The following is a 20,446-nucleotide window of genomic DNA, read 5'->3' as shown; positions in this document are numbered from 1 at the left end:
ATTTCTACCTTTGTATCTTCGTAGTGCTAGGGGAGTCGTTTATGCAGACACAGGTGCACATGCTTGTGCAGGATTGTCTTAGGAGGATGGCCCACGTGAATTTTGTAAGAGAGGAGAGAAGACACAATAGTGGAGAAAGATGTAATGAATTGCATGCTTTGAAATACAAAGGAAAGCCGGTTTTGTAGAAAGTCCCTCACAGCTAATCTTATATGGATTCTCAAAGCATAATAATAAAAACTAGGAAACAAAAAAAAGGCATTCATTAGTGCCATTCTCCACAGTGCTTCCTCAGAGTACAAAACACTCGCTTGATGATCTGCAATGAGGTTCAAAGAGCCCCTCACTTCTCGATCTTTGTAAGCGTACAGTTCCAGCCAAAAAAGAACAAATGCATTAGTTAATTCAAATAGCAATAATGCTTAAGTACTGTAAATCAATTGCAAGACTATACAGAATAACATCTCTCAAATCCATCTAGCTTTTTATATCTTCAGCTGAACAGGCCGTATGCAAAATCTAACCATTGGGAGTTTATTTCTACTGCAATTTTTTGTTTTATAAAAAATGAAAGAATGAACTTGAACCATTTTCATTCAGAATATTAATGAGTTAATTGAGTGCATGCTACGCTTTGGCTGATTTCAAGTTCCCCTTGCCCTACAAAAAATAAAATCAATCCCCTATTCAGCCAGCAGTAACATTTTCCTCCTTTTCTCCCCAATTTCAAGACCTTAAGCCTCCGCAAGCAGCAGAGTTTACTTCAATGTCATTGAAAAAACACAGTATCTATATAAATAGTGAGCCAAAAATCACCTCAAGGCCTTCACTGTTTAAAGCCATCGATTGCTTCCTTTGATCTACCTGGCTTGGTTCACCAAACAATGCTTGGGGGATTTTTACTGAAGGTTCACTAGACTGAGCCCCACTAGACCCTGGCAAATCTTTGGTTTTTTCCACTTTTGCGTTTGTCTCACTACTACCTGCATCGTATGAGCTACTCTGTTTGTCATCAGAAACCGGTGATATTCCCCTCCGTCTCAGCTCCTTCATGAATAAAGATTCTGGAGGTTCCTCCCCTGCAAATTTCAAAATTTTGTATAATACATCACAGTGTAAAGAAGAACCATAGCATATTGGTATCTGCATAAGGGCCTGTATGTGCATGCATTTGCAGTTGAGTCTCTATGCAGTTACACTTTGCAATGCAAATGTCTATGAGAATATACATGAAACTATCTAAGAAGTCCAATGTACTTTCTTTGGTAGAGACCCTTGCACTTCTAAACAACCATCAAGTACAAGAGCCATTTTCTAGCATTGATAGAAAGCAATGAAACAGATTACAAATAAAGAGACACTATCAAGACATTTCAAGGAAAAGGAACAAGACACAAGGAAAGAAGATGTAGAGGCCAACGACCTCACTAGATATAAAGAAGCATGTAACACCGATCTTTGTTCTCTAATATAAAATAAAAAGCACAAGATCAATGACAGCTTAAATGCAAAACACACCTGTGTGCATGTTCAAGCACACACACAAAACACATGCATCGATTGTTGCAAAGCCCACACTTATTTAAAATCACAAACAAACAAAAAAGCATGTGAGCTACAAACTGTATATGTCACTATGCACAACTTGACATGACCGCACACTTATTTTACAACTTACAATCACAAACAGTGAAAGATGCATGTGGTCCCATCAAGCTGCAAACTGTATATTTCATCATGCACAACCTGGCATGGCCACAGTTCAGCATCCATATGCACATCATCAGTCCCCCAAAGAGAATTGAAGGTCATATGCATAAAAGCTGTGAAGGTCATATGCATAAAAGCTGTGTGCGCTTAAGCATACAAACATTTAAAAACATGCCAACAAGCTCAATTTATAATACTCCTCTAATGAAAGAGAAGCCAACTTCTTTGTGGAAGGGAGGCAAGACCTGCCATGCAAAAGGAGCAGCAAACAGCTCCAGATGGCTCCAAATAGGTTGCACTGGCAGAATGCAGCTCTAGGAGGCCCCAAATGAAGTCACAGCTCAGCAAAACTGCTACTGCAAGTGACGGCTCCACCTGCTGAGGCAGCTGCACCCTCTTTCATGCAATGGAAGTGCTCCAGAACAAGCTGGAAAGCACAGGGCAGGATCGGCCCCTCTTTGATACCACCAACAGCTTGTATGGAAGCAGTAGAGCAGAAATACAGCAGCTAGAAGGTAAAAAACGAGCTGTATTATTGCAGCAGCACTAGAGTGCAAGACAAGTGAAATTGATAGTACATCATTCCGCCTCCAAAACCTGGAACGAACATCCCGGGGCACTCTCTGGGTCACCCAATGCCTCTCCCTCAAGGGGGTCCACCTCAGCGAGTCCATCTGAAGCCTCGTGCCAATCCGTGTGGTGCAGGAAAAGAAGGGCACCTCATCCATCTGCTCGGCTAGGCCGCCCCTGGAAGGCAAGAACCACTCTCCCGGATCCCACTGGTCCTCCCTCAAGGGTCTACCCTCCCACAGCCAAAGGCGCCATCTAGGGGCATCCTACTCTAAGATACCGGGAGGGTCAATGTGTCACTCCTTCCCCAAACGTCCCACCACTATGATCATCTGCCAGTGAATCCTATCAAGATTCCCATCCACCTCAGGGTCTCTCTCAGTGAGTGGCTGAAGTAGGCCTCTAGGTCCTACACGGAAGAAGCCGGGGTGCATGCTACCTCGCTGCATCAACATCCTCAAGGGGACACCAGTACAAGAAAACTGCCCCAACCATCTGATGTCTCTCCATACGCGAAGTCCACATGGACTCAAGAATGGCTAAGGCAATCTCTCCCATCCGCTGCCCTACCCCTCACAGATGCGCTACGGCGTCAAGCCTCACCTCTACCTCCATGGGTAATCTGCTCCATCAGCCAAAGGACCCATCCAGACCACTGTCCCACTGTGCCCAACCAATGTGAGTCTATTGTCCGAGCATAGGTCCCTCCTGATCTCTGATCTATGAGTGCCACATAAGGGGCTGATGCTCAAACTCCTCTCTGCATCTGGGCGGAGCACGAATGAGACCCCCTACCAGTCTCTACCAGACCCTGTGGAGGCTCCTCATCAAGGGAGAACCCTTCCCCGTAAGGGGGGCCTCTGAGAAGATCCATATGTGTGAAGGTTGCCACTGTCCCCCAGTGCGTGGGGTGTGCCTTAGAAGCCCTCGCTGTAAGAGGAGCTTCCAAGGCTTTGCACCTGGGGTGAGGCCGCGAACAACCAACTTGCCCAGGAGGGCTCTGCTCTGCATCTTCGGATCAATGATATCCAAGCCTCCCAATGCCTGCGGCATGATCACCGTCTACCAAGCTACCCGGGCTCTAGTGTTCCTCGTGCCGTCCAAACCTAAAGGAAGTTCCGAACCAACCGTCAGAGCTGCCCAATGCATCCTCTATGAAAGCACCAGCAGGAGGCAATATACCAAGCCGTGGCAAGGACATGGTTTGCCACTAAGGCACGACCTGCTAGAGATCCCCTGCTGCACGCACCGGGCCCATCATATACGTCTTCTTCTTGAACATTGCAGTTTGGAGTTACGATTTATATTTGGAAGTTGGGGTTTCCAAGTGTGAATACAATTTCGGGTGTAAGTTTCTTTTATTTAAAGAAAACCCAATCGACCTAAATGGAAGTTGAAGAATCGCGTAGAATCGGGAGTCCGGTCGACCCCACCGTAAGTGTCGAGCCCAACAAACCATACACTGTCTGGTAGAATTGCATTATTGGAAGATGCCTTGCAACAAATTCTGACACAACAACTGCAAGCAAATGTAGGGCAATCCGAGCTTAGGAAATTGGTTCATAGTATGTCTACTACCATCTCATGAGGAGAAACGTAAAGCCCCAATGGAGCCTGAAACCAATGTTCATCGGTTGAGCCTAGGAGGGCTAAGGTGCCTAATATTGCCAATTATAGTCCAGAAAAGTATTATATAATCGGATGTCTGACCATAGTTACGATATCATAGAGACCTGGTTACACAAAGGGGATAAGGCTTTCGCCATTTGTGAAATCAGAAATGATATGAAGAAAATTCACGAGGCCACCCACATGTTTAATGAGGCAACGGATAGATGGTGGATAAAACAACAGAAGAATGGAGTGGCATCCATTACTTGGAGGGATTCAAGCAAGAATGTCAAAAACAATTCTTGCCTCCTAACGCCTGAGCTTGGGATCAATATAGAAACCTTCGTTAGAGAAATTTATCAATGGTGGCTAAATACACTGATAAGTTTAGAGAAAGTGTAATGAAAGTTTATGAACCTCTAGCACATTCGGTACAGGTAAAAGATCTTATCTTCGGACTGAACGATCGGATCAAGATGGAAGTTCAAGCTATGTATGCGAGCACGCTAGATCAAGCAATTGTTATAGCCTTGAACTATGAGGATGCCAAAGGAAATAGACCAAGTAGGTTTGTGCAAGTTGGGACTCGGTATGAGTATCCGAAGAAAACTGGGTTTAAAAAGAAGTGGGTTAGCAAAGGGAGTGCCTCACAGCCTAGTGGCCAAGCCAAGCAGGCGAAGCCAGTTGAGACTCCTTCTAAACCAAGTACCACCATTGGAGTGAAAAGAAAAGTAACACCAATGACAGCCCGAGCTTGGCCAAAATCTTCTTTGACCCTAGAGGAAAAAGAGAAAGCGAGGAGAGAAGGTTTGTGTTTTGGATACCTTCAACCTCATTAGTGGGAAGATTGTCCACGAAACAAGGATCATCGGATGGCTGAGATGGTGATGTCAAAATGCGACGTGGAAATGGAGGAAAGTCCCAGAGCAGAACAGATGTAGATTCAGCTAGCGGGAGCTTCTCAGAAGTCAGTACCTCTTTTGTTATGTGTGTCTGTTGCTAAGCTAGTAAACAATGCACCTAATAATATCATGTCAAAGCCCGCAGCAACGGAGTATACAACCTTTAACAATACGGAGTTAATTAAGATAAAGGGACAAGTAGCCAATCATGACGTCATTATGTTGTTTGACTCAACGTCAACGCACAATGTAATTAACTCCAAGCTTCTAAAGAGGCTGAAATTAAAAACTAGTCCATCTGACTATGCATATACAGTCAGGATGGTAGATGGAAGTTCAACTGAAGTATGGGACCAAGGGTTACCCAATTGGAACTTCGAATTCAGGACTATGCGGAGAAGCTTAATTTCGAAATAACATGAACACGCAGATACAGTGTCACAAGATACATTTCGAGAAACACGTTTACGTTTCTGGGTTTTGCCAAGCGTTTCATCTAGAAATGGGTTTAAAATTTGTATTTTATATTAATTATATATCAAACATAAATAATTATCTCTAGATTCTCTCTCTCTCTCTCTCTGAAAAGAGCTCTCAGATACACACATACACACTGAGCACACTCAAAAGAGTAAAAAATAGTAACACTCTGGTACCAGGGCGTTTCGCCCAATGCACTGGTGTTTCGCCTAGAAACGTTTCTACACGTTTCGCCTAGGCGAAACGCGTTTTCTAGTTACACTACGCAGATATAGCCCTGGGTAAGGCTTGGCATTCTAGGATGAATCCAGCCATAGATTGAAAAAAGAACATTTATCAATTCAAGATAAACGATGTGTTGTATGTTTTACGAGGTGAAAAGGATATACCTCAGGGACCATTGGTTTCCGTAATGGAAGTTCAAAAAGCTCAAGAAGAGTTTTCGTTTCTTTGTACAGCGTCAGTAGAGCCGACTGATGGTCCATCGGCTAGCACTAATGTTACCCAAGATGGGGAGATGGCCAAGTTGGCTGATCTAATAGCAGAGTTGTTCTCTTATTGTTTTAGGGATGAGTTGCCTTATGGGTTACCTCCAGAGCAGAATGTTCAGCATAAAATTGAACTAATCCCGGGGGCAGAACCTGTAAATAGACCTCCCTATAAACTTTTATTGAAGAAGTGGAGGTGCGAAGACAACTAGGAGAATACCTCAAGCTGGGACAGATTTAGCCCAGTTTCTCTCCTTTTGCTTCACCATTGATATTGAAGAAAAAGAAAGACGATACTTTTCGCCTCTATACAGATTACAAAGCACTGAACAATATCACTGTTAAGCACAGGTATCCAATGGCTTGGATCGATGATTTGCTAGATGCATTACATGGGGCCATAATTTTCAGCAAGATAGATCTTAAGTGTGGCTACCATCCGATCCGTATTAGACCCAAGAATGTGCATAAAACCGCTTTTAGAAGCAGGTTTGGACATTATAAGTTTTTGGTAATGCCATTTGGACTTACCAATGCTCCAACTACATTCGTCATGCTTATGAACGATTTACTACGTCCGTATATCGAGAAGTTTGTAGCACATTTTATTGATGACATTCTTGTTTTCAGCAAAAGTATTGCTGAGCATCACGAACACTTAAGAATAGTGTTCAGTACTTCAAGGAAAGCCAGTCTATATGTAAATAAAAAGAAAACTGTGCTGTGCATGGTAAGACTTGAATATTTACGATTCATTATTACTCCTGAGGGAGTGCAAATGGATCCAAAGAAAGTGGTTGCAATACTAACTTGGCCTATCCCTCAGAGTTTGACCGCTTTGCGATCATTCTTGGGATTTGTCCAATTTTATCAAAGGCATATCAAAGGATATTCTGAGATGGTATTGCCATTGACTGCTCTGACCTCAGATTAAGTACCTTTTATATGGGGACAGAATCAACAAGAAAGTTTTAACGCCATAAAATAAGCTGTGGTCTCAAAGCCGGTGTTAAAAATAGTTGATTCCCAAAACCTTTTTTCATAGAAACCGATGCGAGTGGCATTGCGGTGGGAGCAATTCTCCTCCAAGAGGGAAGGCCAGTAGCCTTTTGAAAGCAAGAAGCTTTCTTCCTCTCAACGAAATTGGCCAACTCATGAATTAGAGTTGTATGCCGTTGTCCATGCTTTGAAAACATGGAGACATTATTTGCATGGATCAGAGTTTTATGTTGATGTTGATCATGATACTCTGAAACATTTCTGTGAACAACTTGACTGAAGAGGCCGCCAAGCTAGGTGGACTGAACTCATGTAGAAGTTCAATATGGCGATTCGGTACCGAAGAGGGAAGGATAATAAAATTGCTGATGAGTTGTCTCGCATTATGCATAATATGAGTTTCACGGTATTAGAGAGTGCTCTAATGGCTGAGATTAAAGAAACCCAAAAGGTGGACGCCTAAGGCTCATGTGCTTAAACCTGAGGAAAAGGGTGACCTGGCATCCAAAAAAGGCCAAACTTATGCAAGATATACCATAAGGGATGGTATGCTGAAAAGAAATGGCAGGGTTATAGTACCTAATCAGAATGATCTCAGACAGAGAGTCATTCAACATTGCCATGATAACCCATGTGCGGGACATTCAGGAGTTGAGAAAAAGTATGATCTCGTGAAACGAGATTTCTTTTGGTCAAAAATGAAAAAAGATATTAATGAATATGTGACACATTTTTTTTCATGTCAAGTGAGTAAAGCAGAGTGGATGCAGCCACCCGGGCTTTTACAACCCTTGGAAATAACACTCGGTAGGTGGGAAAGAATTTCCAGACTTTATAGTAGGGCTACTTACGACACAAGGTGCATATGATCCTATCCTTGTGGCGGTTGATCGTCTTACCTAGATGGCTCACTTTATTCTGACTAGAGAGTCTGTTAGTGCCCCGCAAGTGGCAGATTTGTTTATTAAACATATATTTCATCTGCATGGATTACCCAGATCCATATTGTCAGACAAGGATGTTAAATTTACCAGTCATTTTTAGACTGCAGTGTTTGAAACACTAAGGATTGAGTTGGGAATGAGTAGTGGGGATCATCCAGAAACGGATGGTAAGACGGAAATAGTCAAGTAGATTTTAAAAGATATGCTTAGACCATACATTTGATTGAGGCAACATACGTGGGACAAATGGTTGCCACTGTTAGAATTTACCTACAATGATAGAAACCATTCCTCTACAGTGATCACAGTCCGTTCGAGTTGAACTATGGTTATAGGCCAACAAATACAACTATAGTTAGAATACCTCAGAAAGTGCCTAGTACCGCAAACTTTGTCGTTCAGATGCGGGAGATGCTAGCATTTGCAAGAGCTAACATCCGCTAGGCTATGGATAGAGCTAAGGCGTATGCGGATAAAAACAGATCCGTTAGGAAATTTAAGAAAGGAGAAAAAGTTTTTCTCAAATTTTCTTCACACTCGAAGTCTTTGACTGCGGGAGTATGCTAAGTTATCACCTCGATATTGTGGGTCGTGGTTAATTCTAAAAAGAATAGGCAAGGTGGCCTATAAATTAGAATTACCACAAGGTTGTAAGGTGCATCTAGTGTTTCATGTCTCTCGTTTAAAGAACTTTTTGCACGCAGGTGACTCACTAATTGAGGGTGTTGTTTTGTTTCAGGAGATGGAGGATAATGCAAGATGCAAACCAACAAGAATCCTAGACCGAGAAACAATGCAAGTACGCAATTGGAAGATACCCACGGTGCTGGTTGCATGGCAAGGTCTACCTCTATCTGAGGCTACTTGGGAATCCGTGTATCAGATACGGAGAGCATTCCCAGATTTTCTCATCGGGGACGCTGATACCTGAAGAGGGAAGGAATGTTATGCTCAAGCTGAGATAACACGACCTCATAGAGATCAGTGGACATTCTCCTTTAGAGGACCAATTGTCGTATTAGCGCTTCATGCAAATGGTCAAAGGAATCAATGTCAAGGTCCTTCATGAGGGTCTGGGGCTCCAAACGGGCCCCGTAACCCAAGAGTGGGCTGCCCCGAGAAAAGCTCCGTCTACCCTCAGTGCGGTCAGTCATGGGATGCCTTCCCGCACTTGAGATAGCCTAGTTGGCAGTGTGCCAACTCCGTCCAGCCATCAGGCCACACATGGCCCCCATCTGGTGTCCAAACCAGGACCCACCGGATAACCGAGCTACTCAAATGCCTTCTCCTCATATGGGGGGCTTATAAGTAGAGTTGGCCGGTTCCCGCGTAGCTACATGAGAGTGGAGCATTGATATCTAACACCCCCCTCAATGTCTACCCGCAAGTGAACTTACTTTTTTGGTCCAATGCCAAGTCGATGAAGATGCCTCTCCAGCAAGTCTCTTCCAAGAGCCTTCGTGAAGATGTCCGCAACATTCTCTGTAGTTGGGCAGTACACCAAGTCGACCTCTCCATCCATAATGAGCTCGCATACAAAGTGATATTGAATCTCAATGTGTTTTGTGCGACCGTGGAACACAAGGTTCTTTGCAATCGCTATGCAACTCTGATTGTCACATGATAACTACGTAGGCTTGTTCTGCACTGCACCCATGTCCCCCAAAATCCTGCTCAACCACATTGCCTCGCAAGAAGCAAAGCATGCTGATTTGTACTTCGTCTCGGTAGAAGAAAGAGCAAATGTAGGTTGCTTCTTGCTGACCCATGACATAGCTCCAGATCCAAGTGAGAAACAGTAACCTGTCACTAATCTCCTGCTGTCCATGTCATGGCACAGACTAGATGGGTCTAAGGCTATGGGTCTTAAATGCATTAAATGTGTATTGTGCCTAGGAGCAAATGAATTTAATATGATCCCAAGAAAGGGGTAAATGAGGCATTTAAGACGTACCCTAGAATGATGACATGTGGCAGACTAGATCCATCTAGGGATTTGTGGGCTTTGTGGATTAGCAAGCAAGAGCCTTAACGTGGAAAAATGTCTCGTGAGCTTGCTAACACAGAGATAGGCTGGGAGGTTCTTGGTAGTGCCATAACCCGAGATTTGCAAGAGAGAGATCTGAATTTTGGTTTATTGTCTCAGGAAGTGCTTCAAGAGGAGGTGGTTAAACTTTCGAAAGCTGACATAATTTATCCAATTGTCCATTTGAATTGAGCCAGTCTGGTGGTCATAGTACCCAAGAAAGATGGCAAATGGAGAATATGTGTTGATTATAAGCCACTCAATGCATTGACGAAGAGTAACCCCTATCCATTGCCCCACATGGATGATATTCTGGATAGAGTTGCAGGCCATCAAAGGTACAGCCTTTGTGATGACTATTCAGGGTACTTTCAGACGGAGATAGCTCCTGAAGATCAGGTTAAGACAACTTTTATTACTCCCTGGGGATATTTCAGTTATAGAAGGATGCCATTTGGATTGAAGAATGCCCCTTCTCATTACCAGGAAAATACTGATGAAGTACTTGCTCCGTTTCTTGACAAGTTCTGTAAAGCATTTATTGATGATATTTGTGTGTGTATAGTGATCGGAGAGATCATTGTACGAAGCTTGATCAAGTTTTCAGGAGGATTGATGAAAGTGGAGGTCAACTCAACCCAAGAAAATGCTAGCTGGCTTAAACTAAAATCAAGGTGTTGGGACATGTGGTGTCTGAAAATGGAATTGAACCAGATTCCGACAAGATTAAGGCTCTTGTAACATGGGCATCACCAATAAATACACAGCAGCTACACACTTTTCTCTAGAAAGTTAAGTACTTGTCAAGATTTATCTTTATTCTTTCTCAAGCTCTTTATCCACTACAGCAGGCAGTAAAAAGTGTGCCTTTGCATTGGACTAAGAAGTGTGAGGAAGTCTTTGAGTCCATGAAAGGGATACTTGGGAATGTGACTTGTGTGAAGGCACCAGATTTTACCAAGCCTTTCTATGTCAATCCCTCAGTTTGGAATGATGCATTAGGGGCAATATTACTGCAGCAAGGTGAGCATTCTAGATACATGAGACCGGTGTATTTTGCAAGTCGAGTAAAGAATGATGCCGAGCAGAAATATAATGATGCAGAAATGCTATTATCCAGCCTTTTATATGCTTGCAAAAGGTTCCGTAATTACTTATTGCCTCATCCTTATATTGTTCTCACAATGTGTTCCTTACTACCTCAGTTGTTGAATAATACTACACTCTCTCGAAGAATGATTAAGTGGATAACAGAATTGCGAGAGTATTCCTTCTCTTTCTTGGTTGAGGATACTACCCATGCAACACTTGCAGATTTGCTTACGTATAAGGAGAGGCCAATTTCAGTTAAAGAAGTTGAAGAGAAGAAGGAGAAAATGCAGGAGCAGATTTTGGAAGACAGTTTTATCCTATTTTTAATGGCTCATTTAAGAAGAGTTTAAACAAAGCTAATGGGGGATTTGTGATTTATAATCCTCAGGGTGAAATAGTGCTGAAAACAGGTTTGGAGCTGAGCGTGAGTAGTAGCTGAGCGTGAGTAGTAATAACGACGCTGAATATTCAGCCTCGTTCGAAGGCCTTCAGAAATGTATGAAGATGGGGATAAGGAGACTTACAATTAGATGAAATTCTCTGTTGGTTGTGAAGAAAATATTGGGGATTTGGAAACTAAACATCAGCATTTAAAGAATTGGGTTGTGGCTGTCAAGAAACAGTTAAAGCATTTTGATAAGTGGATACTCCAACATGTGGATAGAAGCATGAATCAGGAAGCCCATGATGCTGCTTGTAGTAAGAATGAAGTGCAGGTCTGTGCAGTTAAGGTTCAAGAGCCCTTATATAAGGAAAGGGAGTCTCTAGCAAAGGAAGAAAGTTTTCTTTTGACAGGAAGAATTCCAGAGGAAGTCCCGAAAGGAAAGAGGTACAGATTTGGACCTTATTGTCTCATTGGTGATGAACTTTATATGAAGGGGGCTGATCTAGTACTCCGGAGAGTTCCCCGGCAAGAGGAGGTAATTCATGTTTTAAAGTCAAATCATAAGGGGATATGTGGAGGGCATTTTGCCTTTAAAACCATGCTGAGGAAAATTTTAATGGAAGGACATGTGTGGCCTTCACGTCAGAGAGACATCCAGCACTAGTGTAGATCATGTCTACAGTGTCAACAAATGGGAAGAAGGGTGTTACATCTTGAGTTGAGAAATGTGATCATTGCTTATAATATTTTTGAGAAATGGGGGATAGATGCAATTGGTCCCATACCCATGACAGCAAGAGGGAAATGTTATCTCCTCATGGTAGTAGATTATCTTTCGAGGCACGAGCTGTCTGTGCAGAGAATGCTAAGGAAGTTTGCAAATTCGTGCATGAAGATAGTTGGTGAGTGATAAAGGACCAGGGTTCAGAATTGAGCTAATTAACATGTTGTGTAACAAATTGAAGATTAAGCATAGATATAGAAGACCATACTATCCACAGTGTCATAGCAAGAATGAATATTTTAATGGTGAGGTAATCAACATGATGAGTAAAATAATGAAGATGCATGGAAAGAGCTGGGATCAAGTTGTTCCAGAGGCTCTGTGGGCATACAGGATTGCAGTCAAAGAAGGTACGCAGTTATCTCCATTCCATCTTGTGAATGGAAAGGAAGCCATGTTGCCACTGGAGGTTGAAATTCCAGCATTGAAGATGTTAATGAAGCTTAAAGAGAGTCCGAAAGATGACTATAAAGAAGGCTGCTTGAGATGCAAGAAGCTAGGTGCGTCAATTTTACGAGCAAAAACCTATGAGCAGGTTTATCCGAGCGTGTTTGTCAAGAGATTTAAAATTTTATATTTCTTTAGGAAACATGGTCTTAACACTTTTATTTTCACTAGAACTAGATCCCTTTATCATAAAAATATATAGACTAGTCACTCGTTCATTTTTACATAACATAAATTTTATTATTCATAGACATCCCTTTGTACCCCTATTATTACCTTAAAAAAGTATTGAAAAATAATTCCTTAAGAAACACCCCTCATAATCACTCTCAATGTAATAATATTATACATATATAATTACTTATTAAACACATTTATATCATATGACAACAGCTTTCTAGTGTTTTTATAACATAAATAACAAGATATTTATGGATATGTTTCTAAAGAAGTTTAAATTACTATGAATAAGTATTAACTTGGGCTTATATATTAACTCATAAAATACATGTAATATTTAATACTATATTTGTAAGATTTTTCAAAATATAACCCCATAGATGTTCTCAAATGGGGTTTTCTTATCAATTTGAGTGGCTGAATGCCTATATTTGGGCATTGGATGTGAAAGTTATGTCACTTTGAAAAGTGAAACTTTCTACAAATCTTGTGATCAACACATCTTCTGATGTCACCTGGTGAGAGAGACCCAGTGCTTGTGGGTGTGCTCGCCCCCCAAAAGGATAGGCTAGACCAAAGAGAGAGCCATGTTTTCTGGGCACCCGCCCTTTGTGAGGATAGAGGATTGGGAGCTCACTTTGACACATATGCTTGCCAAGCCCGTGTGGTGGTTCCAGCTCCTATTTAGGGGTCTCTTTGGCCCATATGCATGCCACAGTGGCTAGCAGTCGAGGCGCCCTTAGTGGGCCAAAAGAGGTGGCCCTGTAGGCAACTCGGTTGGGTAGTATATCCGACTGTCAAGTTGGTTTCGCGAGCCCCGCGTGTCTTACTGAGGTGGTCCGACCTATTGTATGGCTACTTGACAGCCTCTACATGGTTGCGTGTCAGTCTCCCATGTGGCGGGTCCCAAGGAAGAGGGGGTCGCCCCCCTAGAGGTGCAGCAAGGCTGAGTGCCAGCCTTGTATATAGTGCACGGGGTTGGCCAAGAGGCCTAGTGGGTCGGCCCACTAGCAAGCTAGTCGGCTCCCTCTCTTGTTGACCGACCAAGGAGGGGTTGGGGCTACTTATAGGCCCCCCTCAGCCCTCATTTCATCATCTATTGCAATAGTTCATCCAGCCCCATTGTGCATGTTCTAGAGCAAGGTTGTGGAGCAGTTCTTCCGCACCTGTGTGCATCCCACGGTTGAGGTTGTTGAGCAATCTTGTGGAGCTCTTGAGCAGCTGTTGTGCAGAGGTTTTCTCCGAAGTGTAGAGGGGCCTTTGCCAGAGATCACTTGCAGTTCTCCTGTTTCTTTCTCTTCCTCTCAGTGTGGTGTGTGTGAGGCGTGCAATCTCTCCATTTCTGTTCATTTCCGCTGCACTTCTCACACCATCTTGGTAAAACGATCAACCATCACAGGGATAGAATCATATCCACCTTGTGTCATAGGCAGACCAACTATAAAGTCAATTGAAAATGCTCTCCCATCTACCTAATGGTATTTCCAAGGGCTGTAAAAGGCTAGGTGACTTCACCCGCTCTGCCTTACTCACTTGACATGAAAAACAACATGTCACATATTCATGAATATGCATTTTTGTTTTTTATCAAAAAAATTATCGCTTCACGAGATGATGATGTCTTCTCGACACCTGGATGTCCCGCACGCGGGCTATCTTGACACTGTTGAATGACCCTCTGCCTGAGATCATTCTGATTAGGTACTACTACCTTACCATTCGTTTTAGCATACCATCCACTATGGTATATCTTACATAGGTTTGGCCTTTTCTGGATGCCAGGTCATCCTTTTCCCCGAGTTTAAGCACATAAGCCTTAGGCCAAAGGTTATGGACGAACTCATTTACTTTTTGAGTTTCTCTAATCTCGGTCATTAGAGCACTCTCTAATACCGTAAAACTCATATTATGCATAAAGCGTGACAATGTATCAGCAGCTTTATTTTCCTTCCCTCTTTAGTACCGGTCATATTAAACTCATGCATGAGTTCTGCTACCTCGCTTAGCCGTCTCTCAAGTCGGGTTGTTTACAGAAATGTTCCAGAGTATCATGATCTACATCTACATAAAACTCTAAACCATAGAATTAATGCCTCCATGTTTTCAAAGCATGGACAACAGCGTTCAACTCTAATTCATGAGTTGGCCAATTTCGTTGAGAGGGAGAAAGCTTCTTGCTTTCAAAGGCTACTGGCTTTCCCTCTTGGAGAAGAACTGCTCCTACCGCAATGCCACTTGCATCAGTTTCTATGAACGGTTTCTTGAGATCAAAGATTTTTAACACCGGTCTTGAGGCCACAACTTGTTTTAAAACTTTCTTGTCGATCCTATTCCCATATAAAAGATACTTTATATAAGGTTAGATCAATCAATGGTGATACTATCTCAAAATATTCTTTGATATGCCTTCGATAAAATTCAACAAATCCCAAGAATGATCGCAAAGTGGTCAAAGTCTAAGGAATAGGCCAGGTTGGTATGGCAGCCACTTTCTTTGGATCCATTCCACCCCATCAGCAGTAATAATGAATCCTAAATATTCAAGTCTTACCACGCACAGCACAGTTTACATACGGAATGGCTTTCCTCAAAGTACCGAATACTATTCTTAAGTGTTCACGATGCTCAACAATACTTTTGCTGAAAACAAAGACATTGCCAATAAAATGTACAACAGTTTTTCTGATATATGGGTGTAGTAAATCGTACATAAGCATCTAGGCTTAATAGGCTCTGTAATCTATACAAAGATGGAAAGTATCGTCTTTTTTTCTTCAATATCACAAGCGACACAAAAGGTAAGAAATCTACCCCAACTTCAAGTATTCTTACAGTTGCCTTCACACCTCTGCTTCCTCAGTAAAACTTGACCTATAGGGAGGCCATTTACAAGTTCTGCCCCCGAGTTAAGTTCAATCTTATGCTGAACATTCCGCTCTGGAGGTAAACCATCAGGCAACCCATCCCTAATACAGTCAGAGAACTCCTCTGTAATCTTATCAGCCAACTTGGCCTTGGGTAACATCAATGCTAGTCGATGGACCATCAATCGACTCTACAGATGTTGTACAAAGAAACAAAAACTCTTCTTGAGTTTTTCAAACTTCCATTACAGAAACTAACGGTCCCTGAGGCAAATCCTTTTCACATCGTTCATCTTGAACTGATAAATATGCTTTTTTCAATCAATGGCTAATTTCTTCTTAGGCCTTTCCCAGGGCTATGTCTGCGTGAACAAGTCTGGACATTTCAAAGTCCAGCTTCTACGCATGGTCATAAATCCAAAGTTCCAACTGGATAACCCTTTGGTCCCATACTTCACTTGAACTTCCTTCTATCATCCTGACGGTATATGCATAGTCAGATGGACTAGTCTTTAATTTCAGTCTCTTTACAAGCTTGTGCGTTGACGCAGGGGTGAAACAACACAATGACATCATGAATGGCCAGTTGCCTTTTCATCTTAATTAGATCCGTATCACTCAAAGCTGTATACCCCATTGCTGCAAGCTCAGAGATGATATTATCAAGTGCACTATTTACTAACTTAGCTACAGACACACAATAAAACAAGTACTGACCTCTCAGAAGATCCCGCTAGCTGAATCTGCATCTGTTCGGGGCTCTGGGACTTACCTCCATCTCCACATCGCACCCTAAGATTACCATCTCAGCCATCCGACGATCCTTGTTCCGTGGACAATCTTTCCACACTGATGAGGCTAAAGGCATCCGAAGCACCAACCTTCTCTCCTTGCTTTCTCTTTTTGCTCTGGGGTCAAAGAAGATTTTGACCAAGCCTGGGCTGCCATTGGAGTTACCTTTCTTTTAACCCCAATGGTGGTACTTGGTTTAGGAGGAGTCTCATCTAGCTTTGCCTGTGCTTGGCTTGGCCACTAGGCTGTGTGACACTCCCTTACTTACCCACTTCTTATTAAACCCACTCTTCTTCAAGTTAAATACCGAGTCCAAGCTTGCACAAACCCACTTGGTCTGCTCCCTTTGGCATCCTCATAGCTCAAGGCTATGACAATTGCTTCGTCAAAAGTCTTCGCGTACTTGCCCGAACTTCCATTTTGATCCTATCATTTAGTTCAAAAATAAAATTCTTTACTTGTAACAACTGAGGAAGAGGTTCATAAAGCTTCATTACACATTCTCTAAATTTATCAGTGTATTCAGCCACTGACAAATTTCTTTGACGAAGGTTTCTATACAGATACCAAGCTCGGGATGCTTCGTCAAAAGGTAAGAAACGTTTTCTAAATTCTTTCTTGAACCCCTCCCAAGTAGTGGATGTCACTCCATCCCTTTGTTGTTTAATCCACCATCTATATGCTGTCTCATTAAACATATGCGTGGCCTCGCAGATTTTCATGTCATCCTTGATTTCACAAATGACGAAAGCCTCTTCCCATTTGTGCAACTAGTTTCTATGGCATCAAAGCTATGGTCAATCATCCGACCAAAATACTTTTCTGACCTATAATTAGCAATATTAGGCATCTTAGCCATCCTACCTCAACTGTATGAACACTGGTTTTAGGCTCTACTGGAGCTTTTCCTTTTTTCTCTCGGGAGGGTCTTGTAGACATGCTGTAAACCATTTTTCTAAGTTCGGATTGCCCCTAAATTTGCTTGCAATTGCTGAGCCAAAATCTGTTATGAGACACCCTCTAATATAGCAATCCTACCTGATAACACCTGCTGGGTTGGTTGCACTACCGACTCTACGGGGTCCACCCTTGAGGCCTCTTCTTCAACCTCCATTGCTATAGCTTTGCCTTTATCCATAGAGCCTTAGACCTAAAAGGTTTAACCCTGCTTGGGTTGGTTGAGTTTCTGTTTAGATAAAGAAAGGAAGCCCCCTAGTCACTTTGTCTTGATCACGAACGATAATCGAATAATCAGCTCCTTTCCTTTTACGATTTCACACTAACTCAGGTCCCTTTGGAGCAGCCAGCCAATCTAGTTATTTGATCTTGCCGAAACACTGGATCTGGACTACAAAACAAACGTACAGCAGAGCTGTTTTGCTTAGAACAGAAGGATTTGAGTGCAATCCAGCAGCAGCAAATTTGTGTGCGTCGATCGTTCCCCGTGGCCAAATGCAGTGACGTTAGGTTGTTGCATCCTTTTATCGATCCTCACGTAACGCCAAAACTCTAGGTAAATGGGTTAAGTACAAGCGCTTCTAAACCAATTACCGCCTCACGACCACGTGATGGCCAATCAGACCATTATAAAATTACTGTCGTTGAGACTTGACAGTGAACATTTGACCCTACGTAGACTTTCCATAAACCATCTATTGTTGTTGCCCGTTCATCTCAGCGTGGGTTCGCTGGACTTCAGTAGATAACGCGGGTGCTTGCGCCTAGCAAGTTGCCAGCAAGTTGGTCATCGCATCAAACGTAGAGCGAACGGTGCGTCTCTCAATCGCTTACAGAATCAACGCTCACACGACGTGCAGCTCTAGCACTCAATCCAATCGCGTACGGATATGCTCCTAGTGCCTTGAAAGCTTTTCCCTTCAACACACAGCTCCTGCGATGCCAAATCGACTACCACAACAATCGCCAAACGCCTTGATGCTCTGATACAAATTGAAACGAACACTCACCAAATCTTAACCAATCACGGGCGATGACACACTTCTGATCCACCTGTGTTAGCAAGCTCGATTCAAAACTCACGTGTATTCTTCCTACATGCTATATACACAAAGCTCACAGTTCCCTAGATGATTCTACATGCCACATGTCACATTAATAAGTCCATCCTTTGGTGCACCATTTACCCCTCTCTTGGAGTGCCCATTTAATTCCGTTTGCCCCTTGGCCATTTAACATTTTGGTGCACCTAGGCCCCTAACCTTTAGAACCATCGTCAGTGCCAATTCACCCTCACCAAGGACCTTGACATTAATTCCTTTAACCACATGCTTGAAGCGCAATGAAATATAACACAAAAGTAGTTGATCCTCCAATGAAATATAATACAAAAGTTGGTCCTCCAATGGAAAATGTCCACGGACCCTTCCGAAGTCTTATTGCCTCAGCTTGAGCATAACACTAACAAAGCTCCACATTGAGTTGTAGTTCGTCTCTCACTTGTCCAAGTTTGTAGCATCTCGTTCTTGTATCTAGTCATACTATGACTATTGTAGGGCCCAACCGTCAGCCAGCACATAAGCTGGAGCAGCCTAAATCAGTTCAATTTCGCGTGTTCTAAGCTCATTTTCGGCAACTGTGCATTCTAGACCATTGTTCGGGCATGTCTGCAATATTCCATATGGCTCCATGCAATTGTGGAACTGTTTTCAAGTGGATAGACATTCCATGACATTTTTTATGTATTTCATATGTTTCAGCACCTTCACTGATTTGCAAGTATTCAGACATGGTGCTGCTTGTGAGTGATTTTGGGGTTGGGGATGCATCTCGAAAGTTCTGTGTTTCTGTCAATTTTTGCACATTCTAGCCTCTATTTAAAAGATGCTATTTGTCACCCATTCTGCTGGCACCATTTCCAGCATTGGAAAACTATAGCAGCAACTCTATTTTGGTTTTGTACCTTATTTTCAGTCATGCTCAGTCTTGAAGCATAATTACAGGCCATTTTATGCCCTATCTGCAGTACATGCAATTTTGCAAGGTCCCAGTGATGCATAGCATTACAAATCTCTTGCTGATACTGTGTGCCAACAGGTGACTTTTGCATTTCTAGATTTTGTTTCCGCCTCAAGAGAACTTTAGCTTCATTGCTTGTGAAGTTTTTAATGTCCTTTGGGTGCAGGCTTTCATCAACTTTGCCAAAATGTCACAAGACTCAAATAGCTTTGGCTCTCTTAGCCTTGAATAAGCTTGTATATTGATTGTCACATTAGGCCACTTCCCCACCAATAAGCCCCCAGAGGAGGAGCACATGGGGGAGGTGTACCAGCAGCATATGCAAGATGCCATCTGGGCGTGGGAAAATCTGAGATAATGTACAGGGCTGCCACATGGGCAGCATGCAGGCTGCCATGTAGGCAGGATAAGCAGCATGGACAGCAAGGGAAGCTTTCAGAAGACCGTGACAAAGGCAGCAGCAGCTTGGAGCACGGAAGACCCTGCAAGGACAGCCAACAAGGGCTTTCAGGATCACATCAAAGTCCTGCAGACCTGTGCAGCAAACAGGTGCAGTCTGGAGCAGATGGACAGGTCAGGGAAGGCAGGAAAACTGCAGCAGACAGGTGCAGGACGGCAGAGCTGCCATGTGGCAGCAGGGCGCTGGGTTGGGCCATTCCGCAGACTGGTCGGGCAGTTTTCAGGGGTTTCCAAGCCCTATATAAAGGCCGCAGGGTACCTGTGCTGCTAGATGGTGGCACACTGTGCACACCTTTTGTCCAAGGTTTTGGTCCATCCTTGGAACAATATATGTCTACTGTTTCTACTCTCTTGAACATAGTTTAATTATTGTCTGCATCTCTCTCTCAATGCACTTGTACAGATTAAGGAAAGAATTGTGATTTGAATTAGCACTGTGTCATTTCTGGGTATAAATTTTCATTATCTTCCGCTGCCGCACGGAGTGTTGGCTGTACCACGCGACCTCCACCTCTGTTAACATATGGGTCCCTCGTAACAAAGGAAGATCAACGAATGTCATTACATTTGATTCCACTATAGGCCAGTTAGTCCACATGGAAATGTTGGAAAACGTAGGGTAATTGATTGCTATATGACAAATCCCTCGCAATGAAAGATTGATCCCGAGATCGCAAGACACTTAATAAAGACACAAGGCAACTCCATGTTCTTTATTAACAATAATGAGAAAAATA

At 42.8% G+C, this 20,446-nt stretch overlaps 1 protein-coding gene across 2 annotated transcripts in view; it reads right to left on the bottom strand.

The window, feature by feature from the left end:
* The window catches only part of LOC147901632 (tubulin alpha-6 chain), a 64,930-nt gene that overhangs the window by 38,561 nt on the left and 5,923 nt on the right, over nucleotides 1-20,446 (bottom strand). For both annotated transcript variants that reach the window (XM_087374962.1, XM_087374961.1), the window contains exon 2: nucleotides 817-1,079. In XM_087374962.1, coding sequence (XP_087231088.1) covers nucleotides 817-1,079 — 263 coding nt within the window. The remainder of the gene's footprint in view (nucleotides 1-816; nucleotides 1,080-20,446) is intronic.

This window comes from Dipteris shenzhenensis, chromosome 5 (genome assembly GCF_047967505.1).
Source record: "Dipteris shenzhenensis isolate YYH24624 ecotype China chromosome 5, Dip_SZ_1.0, whole genome shotgun sequence".
NCBI lineage: Eukaryota > Viridiplantae > Streptophyta > Polypodiopsida > Gleicheniales > Dipteridaceae > Dipteris > Dipteris shenzhenensis.
This window is presented reverse-complemented; position numbering and strand designations above follow the sequence as displayed.